We start from the raw sequence: 8,958 nt of genomic DNA on the forward strand, positions 1-8,958 counted from the left end.
TCTTTCCCTCTGGTCATAAAATCAATCTGTTAATAGAGAATATACCAGACACTAAACTGATACAGCTGGTCAAGTATGTTTGATGCTGCCTGGAAGAATTAGAAAACCAAGGATCCCAAGAAAAGCTCAAACCTAAAGTATTGATTCAAGCCTCTTCCCACCCTGATTTTGTGATTTGAGGTTCCTAATTTCCATCCCATTGTGTCAATACCACAGTGAGCCCACTTCCAGTCCATCTATACATTGCTTTAAGATTGACTTACATGCCAAGCATCTGCCTGTCTCTGCATGAGAAGGACAGTGGACCAGTGGACTGTTTGCATACATCGTGGAAGGTCTCAGCATCCTGTCTTGTGTGTTTTACAGTAGAAGTGTTTTGGCAGTTGGCATCACAAAGCAGAGGGTGATTGCACCACTGGCCTGTTCTTTCTCTCCACAGTGTATGTTCCAGACGAATGGGAGGTGCCCCGTGAGAAGATCACCATGTGTCGGGAGCTTGGACAAGGCTCCTTTGGAATGGTGTATGAGGGAATAGCCAAGGGAGTGGTGAAGGATGAGCCGGAGACCAGGGTGGCCATCAAGACTGTCAATGAGTCTGCAAGCATGCGGGAGAGGATAGAGTTCTTAAATGAGGCCTCGGTGATGAAGGAGTTCAATTGTCACCATGTGGTAGGTCATGGAAATGTAACAAGGTTGGGATTGTTGCAGCCCTGGTGCTTGTTGGCATCAGGGACACATCTGCACTGACTGATGCAGGAACGTGGGATTTTAGCTTCCGCTCTGCGCAGCTTTGTGGTGTTGTGAACCAGGAATCAGAGTGGAACCAAATCTACTTTCCTGTATGTTTGGGGCTACTTACCAACACAAATTCTTACGACAGTTCAGTTAGCTGTATTTGTAGCTGAATGTTTGGTTTTCCTCTTCCAGGTTAGGCTACTTGGTGTTGTTTCTCAGGGCCAACCTACGCTTGTTATCATGGAGCTGATGACACGTGGGGACCTCAAAAGTTACCTGAGATCATTAAGGCCAGACACGGAGGTGAGTCATGAGCTGCTGGATGTTTTTCTTCAGTTAGACTCATCCTGAATGAAACAGCATCACACCAGAGGCAGCAGGCAATGAGCCTTTCTTTCCCTTCTGTCAGGCTGAATTGTGATAATGTGAATTATTTTGTATTTAAAAACCAGTATGTTACAGTCTGTAGAAATGGCTGCTTTGTTTTCACCTTACCTGTTATATCTTCTTCATCTTGCTCAGAATAATCCTGGCCAGACACCTCCAACTCTGAAGAAGATGATTCAGATGGCAGGAGAGATTGCTGATGGGATGGCTTACCTCAACGCCAACAAATTTGTTCACAGAGATCTTGCTGCAAGGAACTGCATGGTGGCAGAAGACTTCACAGTAAAAATTGGAGGTGTGCTTTCTTGACTTTTACACACATGGGAAACATCATCCTGAAAAATGAGCAGCTTAGAAGCACTTTAATTTTTTGAAAGCTGTTTGAAAGACCTTTTAAAACTTAGCTCTAGTTTAAATTTCTGCAAAATGAAATATGTTCCTTATGAAGGCTTGCTGTGATTTAAGAACTGTGAGCAGTCAACATTATGTTGAAACTCTTGGAATACCTCTAGTTGCTGTTGTTCCAGTGAGGAAATCATACAATGTGTGGGTTTAAAAAGAACTAGTGAAGCAGTGATTGGAGGTGCAGATGCTGCAGACATCTGGCTGGATGGCGTAGTTACCACTGATGTGTCATTTGCTTTTCTGTTAATGCGCAAAAATAATTCCATCTCCTGTTTATTGATTCAAGAAATAAGAATTTTAGGATTATTTTGAAGCATATCTGATTTGGAAGTGAAATGTAAGGCTTGATTTCAGCTGGATGCTTTCCAGTCTCGACTGGAGTTCTGCTTTCCAGACAACAGAATGGCTTTTCCTCTGCTCTGCTGTTAGAACACCACTTTTTTTTTTCCCCCTTCAACATCTCTCCAAAATAGTGTCAGATGAGTTTTTTCAGACTTCTCTCCAGAGAGAGTGATTTTAAGCTTTTGGCTGTTTTTGAGTTGTGCATATTAAAATAACATGTATAGCAACAGCCTTCTGCTGTAGGAAACTAATTCTTTCTCTCAGAGCTTAACTCAGCTATTTTGATAATTTGTGTAAGTAATCCTGTCATTTGGGAGAAAGAAAAAATGATTTCATTTTGAGTCAGTTAATTAGGAAATAAGATCTTTGGGGGATTTTGTGCATTTTCTGCAGGTTCAGGGGAAGCCAGGCTGAATCCTTCCAATTCTAATTTTCCCACTCCTCCTCCCCCCACCAGCATGTTGTACAATCCTTTGAACTGAAGCTGGTGCGTTTCTTCCCTTGAACGTGACACATGGTTACCCTGAAAGTGTTTAGTGAAATAAGCTTCACTGCTCTCATTTTATGTGCTGGTATTGAAAATCCCTTCATGTAGAAACAGTTCAGGAGCATCTTGACTGGAACATGCCTATTCACTGTTAGATCTCAGAGAAAGAGCTTTATGCTGCACTGTCCTATGATCTTTGCTTATATTTGTTATTTCTAGAACATTTTTAAAGAACTTTCAAAAGGATAAGGTCACCCTGGTGTGTGGGAGTGATAGAATAGCTGCACAGATGGGCTTTTTAGTCATAAACACTGAGGGGACCAATTTCCCAAGCAAACAGGGAATGAGAAGGATCACTGGTCAGTCACCCCTCCAAGTCACAGACTGGTAATAATGTCTGTGAGAACTGGAGGAATTCTCTTCTTTTCACTGCTTTGTCCCAGGATAAAAGGGGCAACTACAGGTCTCTGGTGATAGAATGGATTTTGCCCTAGGTCAGCTGTGTGAGCAAACAATGTTTAATATTAGTAAGAGATTTGATGGCACCTGATTTTTTTTTAACTTCTGCTTAGTGTCTGAAAACATAGTACCTGGTTTAAATAGGTTAGTCCAAGACCCAGCAGTTTTGTGTGTGTCAAGAGTTACAGTCAGGAGATAATTGTTGTTAGATCGAAGTCTTGCAAAAGTTTTCATATTTAGAGCTAAGGACGTGTATAACCCAAAGTATATCTTTAATATTGGTCTGTTGGTCATAAATGAATAACCTAATCCTCTGTAGCATTTGAGATTAATTATTATATAGGAACTGGAAATTACCTTTAGAAAGAAGGAAAAAAACATCAGAGAAGCATTTCCCTCAACATGTAAGAGTCTTTAATTAAGTGTAATAGTATTAAGTACTAAAGGAGTTCTTTATACTGTTTAAACAGAAAATCGTTGAGTTTATAGAACAGATTAATGAATTGTATGACCTTCAGAAGATGTAGTTTGCTGCAAGGCTTGAGCATAAATCCTGGAACTTTTCATATTAGTATATTTAAATCACTCAGACTTCTCACCCACTGAAGTCAATGATAAAAATGTCAGTTGGTTTGGTGGGGTGGGCAGCTGACCAGCCCTAGGGCAGCAGGTGAAGTGCTGCAACATAAAGTGTCTCAGTAACAGTTTGCAGATTCTTTGCATCGAACTGTGATTCTGTGCTGTCTACAAGGGCTTGTAGTAAGAGGAGGTGTTCATAGTTTTATCATGCAAACTCAAAAAACATTTATCCCTTCTAGATTTTGGCATGACAAGAGATATCTATGAGACAGATTATTATCGTAAAGGAGGGAAAGGTTTGCTGCCCGTCCGCTGGATGTCCCCAGAGTCACTGAAAGATGGAGTCTTCACAACACACTCCGATGTCTGGTAACAAAAAAAGGGCTTGGAAAAACTGTTTCAGCCCCTCTACTTTCTAGCCTGTTTTCTTGTTCAAGTGGACTTAACTAAGTATACTGCTTCTTCTGTCTTTTCAGAGCTAACTCTCTTTTTCCAGTGTGAAGCATTCTGCTTTATATTTCATATTTCCATTGCAAAATCAAGAGCTCCTGAGGTTAAATTATGCTCTCAGGGAGAACAGAATTAAATGGATTTCCAAAACTGGAGGTGGCTGCATGTTTCCTGCTGTGGGTTGTAAAATCAGTTGTACAGTGAAAAACATTACCTTCACCTGGAAGAGCAAGTTGTCATTTCTCAGATTGCTCTCTTTCAAGAAAAGCATTAGAAGTTGCCAAGAATATAGAAAGGTTTTCACAGCGCTGACCTGCTTTTCCATCAAAACCTTCTGTGTAAATAACTCTACTTTCCTGCAGATGGTTTGTGTACACAAGCAGGTTTTTTCATGGGAGTTCTCCCTTGTGTATATCCTTCTCCATTTGGAGCTTTGTTTGCTTCTTTTATATACCACAAGATGCAGAAATAGTTTTTTCTTTAAAAGCACATTGCCTGCTTGCTGTATCTGTGCTGTTATTAAATAAAGGCATTTAGGAAATTTCAACATATACTTCTTTGAAGAAATGGTACTTTGGAACAATTCCCCATCCCCAACTTTTGCAGATAGGTAGGGTGGACTTGGCAGAAGATTAACATGTACTGGCAAAACCTCTACTCTGTCTTTTATGGTTTCTCTGCCTTCCTAACAAGATGTTTTTACTGCTGATCTGTTACAGAGTTGGCATCTGGTTGCCTCCAAATGTCTAGAAGTCAGTAGGAATGGTATTTTAGTAGTAAGCTGCATTTTCTTTAAACAGCTTGAGGATTTTGAAGCCAGTGGACAGTAGTCTACAGCACCAGCTTAGAGTGGAAGGTTTGTTAAGAGGAATTACATAAAAAGTGGAAAAGCAAAGCACCAGAATGTAGCTTAATTTTTTTTTTTGCATCTGGCTATTAACTTACCTCTGAATCCAATAACTCTCAAACTTGGAAACAGATGAAAATAACCCGTTTGAGTTGAAGGGGAAGCCCTGTATCAGCCATTTATCTAATGGAACAGTGCAGGCATGCTTTTGGCAGTCCCCCTGCAGTAAGAGGATTTTGGGACTTGTAATGGCTTCAGAAAGCAGACAGAAATTTGGAATATATCACTAGAAAATCCCCAGATGTAGTACTGAATGAGCCTGTAGTGAGAGCTGACAGACCAGCCCCTTTTTACCACAGAGCAGTGACTTCCCAGCCCAGCTGTTGTATCGGGACCAGCTACAGTGGGTCGCGTGCTGAGCCTCAGTGCTGCACTGCACTTGTTCCCCACAGGCCTTCCTTCTAACCTAGAACTGATAAAGTGACTTCAGTGTTTAAATATAGCTTAAATTCCAATCAAAAGGACCCCACAGATGTGATGCCAAATCAAGTGTCAGAAGTAAATTAGTGCTTGTTGCAGGAAGTAGGTGAATTCTCCCTTCAGTGTTAACAAGAATTGCTTTCCTCAGTTACCCAGTCCAAAGCAGGGTTGAACATAAAATATTGTAGTTAATCAGTGGGACAGTGGATGAAATATCCTAGCCAGAAGTCACATCAAGGAAAGAAGCTTACTGACTGTAACATTGGACTTAAGAGGAGGAACAAAATATGACAGGTCTCTACTTGAAAGCATAGAGGAGAAAAAATGGCTTTATGGAGAGGAGATCCACAGGTCTTGTGGGTATTTCAGACAGTTCTTCCTTGGAATGGCTCTTCACCTTAATTGTTAGAAATTATTTATTCTCAAATTTGGTTGACATAGGTACATATACTACTAGTTTGAGGTACAAAATGCTGATTTCACTGTGAAGATGTTTGTTTAGAACACTTACACATTTGTGTTTGCCACATGTATCCACAGATCTAGATATATAATCTGAATTCCAAATGTAGTGAAACTTATCAGTGTAATGAAACAGTGCCTATTTACTTGATCAGCTTATGGCTAAAAGGTTTACTTCTCAATAACTTTTAGACCAGACATTACCTAGGTCTCTTCATGCCAGGAAAAATTACCTGACTCCTTGTATTGGTTCAGATTTTGAAGTTGCTTCATGTAAGCCATGTAGCTTGGCTGTTTTGGGGGCCATTTATTTTCATCAAACAATAAAAAAACGTTGAGAACGTTTTTGCTGCCTTTTTGGTAGGGAATTGTGACATCTGGTTCCATGTTCTTCGAGATGAGTTTTAGAAGCCAAAATGTCAAACAGACAACACTCTGAGAGTGGTCAGAGTCCAAGATTTATAAGCTGTAAGGTGAAACAGCAAACTGCAAAAAGAGTGTCTGGAGGTTTTGAAGGGTGGAGCTTTATTTTGGCAATCCACTCTCTTCTTGCTCTTCAGACTGAAGAATGAGGTAATTAGACAAGACTGTTTTTGTTGTAGTTGGGGAAGGAGAACATTTTAAAATTAATGTAATACCATTCAGGGTGAGGGTGTATTTCTATAAATAAGTCCTTAGCATCTTGCATTACTTCAGAGCTGGTAGCTGCCTTGGGGGAGCAACATAAGTTTATTTGTTATGATAATATGACTTGTAGGTGCACAAGACTTGTTCTCATTATTCCTGCAGTGATCAAAGTAGCTTCAAAGGCGCCAAAATGTTGAGTTGACCCTCTGTCCCTGCCTTCCCTGAAAGGCAAACAATTGCAAGACTGTTTGTGGCTTCTGGCTCCAGATGCAAACTGTTTTAGATGCAGTGGATAACTGAAAGATAAAACCACTCTACCATAACCAGCTAATAATACTGGACTCCTGTTTTCACAACAATACCCTATTGAAACTACACTCTTTTTCTCCTAGCTTGACTCAGCATTTTAGCCACAGAAGGCAGGACAGCATCTGGACTTTCTTTGCACAGCAGCTCCAGAAGTGTAGGACTCTTCAGTGTATGGCAGACAATTTGAGCGATGTCTGCTCAATAAACTAACTTTAAACGGAGGTATTTTTAGAAAGTGTCAATATTTATGTTCAAACTAACCAGTTACATAACTATACTTATCTTTCTTCACTAGTAATCAATTCCTATTGTTAGACAGATTTCTTTTTTCCCTGCTGTTGGTCTTTGTAGTTAGTTGGAAGGAGCTAGAAGCTCCGCTTCAAGAGCATAGTTACACACGTGGCAAAAGGGGTAACTGGGTTTCTCTAGGGGGCTTAAAGGTTTTGCTTCTGAAGCAGCAGATTAGGGTCTTGATACAAGAAGTTGGAGAATATTCACATTTCTTCTGTGTTTTGTTTGGTTTTTTTCAAAAACTGTTTTTGTTGACTCCTGCTCTAAGTCAAATGCCTTGATCCTTTGCACCTTTGTCTTAGAACATGGAAGAAGCCAAAGCAGAGGGATAAATGGAAAGTATTACTCAAGAAGTGGTTTTGTGCCTGGGGAATAGAGGCTGGTTGGTTCACTTGCTTTTAGTGGTGAGGTGGATGAGCTGCACAGGTGTGGTGTGCATTTACTGTCTAGCTCTCTGCTTGTTAGAGCAGCAAGGAAAAAATGCAGCTTTGAAATGGTATTTTTGTGACTAAGGTATTTCTGAGGAAAAGCAGCTTGTGCTGGAGTGACAGCTTACAGTTCTATGTCATTGCCTCTCAACTGCTGTCAGAAGTACCTGAAATATATTACATGAAGGTTTTGAGTTTAATTTTTTAAATGTACAGATTTTTTTCTTGCTGTTTCTGTGGCTTGAGGGGGATGATGTTGAGCTCACTTTGAATAACTGGTCTCTGCAACTTCTCCACCTGCTTAGGAGGTTTGATTCCTTGCACCCAGTCACACAGGGATCTTTTTGCAGACTTCAGTCATCAGGTGTGTCTATCCAGCCTGGGGTTCGCTGTACTGGAAGGGCAGAGATAGGAACAGAATTTTGTAATTTTTTTTTCCTTACCTGCTTCTTTTCTTTTCCCCTTTCCATTGTTCTTCCCACCTCACAGTGTGCCTAAAGTCTGAACTCAAAATCATGGGAAAGGTGTGATAGGAGCTGATTCACCAGGCAAGCTTGAAGGTTAGATCTCTGGGTTAGGAAGGGACTGGTCAATGCAATGAGCTTGTGGTGGCTTTTTTACTGATTGACCTGTACAGAGCTGATGTAACCAAGTAACGTTGGACCACTGCATGATCATCATCATGATCACCTCTGAGCTGTAGATTATGGTGTGAAAAATGGAGATGTACAATTACTAGTCTTTTCTTACATAGGCTGTTCTGAAGAGTCCTTCAGAACTGGGAGCCTGTTTCTCACCACTGACTAGAGGTGTTTGAAGTCAGCAGTCCCTTGTTCTAGGTCGTGTGGCTTTCACCATAGCTGCATGCTTCGAGCAGTTGGAATTTTTTTGTAAAATAAAACACCCATGGTCACCTACACTGGTCAGCATCACCTAAGGAAAAATATCTTTGTAAAGATGGCTTGGGTTTTGAAAGTTCTGCTTTGTCTTCCAGGTCTTTTGGTGTTGTGCTTTGGGAGATTGCAACGCTGGCGGAGCAGCCCTACCAAGGCATGACCAATGAACAAGTGCTCCGCTTTGTGATGGAAGGAGGTCTGCTGGAAAAACCAGACAACTGTCCTGATATGCTGTAAGTGCCAGCAGTCACCACTGTTCTCAGTACACAGCTTATTCTCCTGATCTTCAGTGCCCGCTTCTGCCTTGCCTGCCACGGGAGGGGTTATTAAAGAGCAGTAGTGACATGAGGTGCTTGTTAGAACATTTTCTGTCAGTCTAGGATTTTAGAGTGATCAGACATACCAGGAAACAACTTTGCTTGTGGCCAGAATCTCACTTTGGGCTACCTAATAAGCCCAAATGTTTTTGATCCTGAATAAAATAAGACTTCTTAAAAGCTCTCAAGTGACATTTGCTACAAGACTTTGTCACAAGATCTTGTCTCTTTTCTTCAAGTAGTTCTGTTGAGTATAAAGAAAGAGCATAGGGTGAACTGAAATGTATTGTGCATAAACAGTGGAATTCTATTTTTTAGTTCAGCATAGAGACAAGTGAGTGCATCGTTCCTTTGTCTGAAGCAGCCTTGGATCTGCTATTGCAGTCCCAATGCTCATGGCATTAAAATAAGCAAATCTCCCCTGCTAACAGTCTCCTTTTCTGTCAGCACAGAAAGG

At 40.8% G+C, this 8,958-nt stretch overlaps 1 protein-coding gene across 1 annotated transcript in view; it reads left to right on the forward strand.

Moving 5' to 3' along the window:
- The window catches only part of IGF1R (insulin-like growth factor 1 receptor), a 147,515-nt gene that overhangs the window by 132,243 nt on the left and 6,314 nt on the right, over nt 1-8,958 (forward strand). Inside the window, exons 17-21 of the mRNA XM_009995343.1 lie at nt 440-669; nt 928-1,038; nt 1,258-1,417; nt 3,634-3,763; nt 8,283-8,417. Coding sequence (XP_009993645.1) covers nt 440-669; nt 928-1,038; nt 1,258-1,417; nt 3,634-3,763; nt 8,283-8,417 — 766 coding nt within the window. The remainder of the gene's footprint in view (nt 1-439; nt 670-927; nt 1,039-1,257; nt 1,418-3,633; nt 3,764-8,282; nt 8,418-8,958) is intronic.

This window comes from Chaetura pelagica, unplaced genomic scaffold (genome assembly GCF_000747805.2).
Source record: "Chaetura pelagica isolate M959 unplaced genomic scaffold, ChaPel_1.0 scaffold453, whole genome shotgun sequence".
Classification (NCBI taxonomy): domain Eukaryota; kingdom Metazoa; phylum Chordata; class Aves; order Apodiformes; family Apodidae; genus Chaetura; species Chaetura pelagica.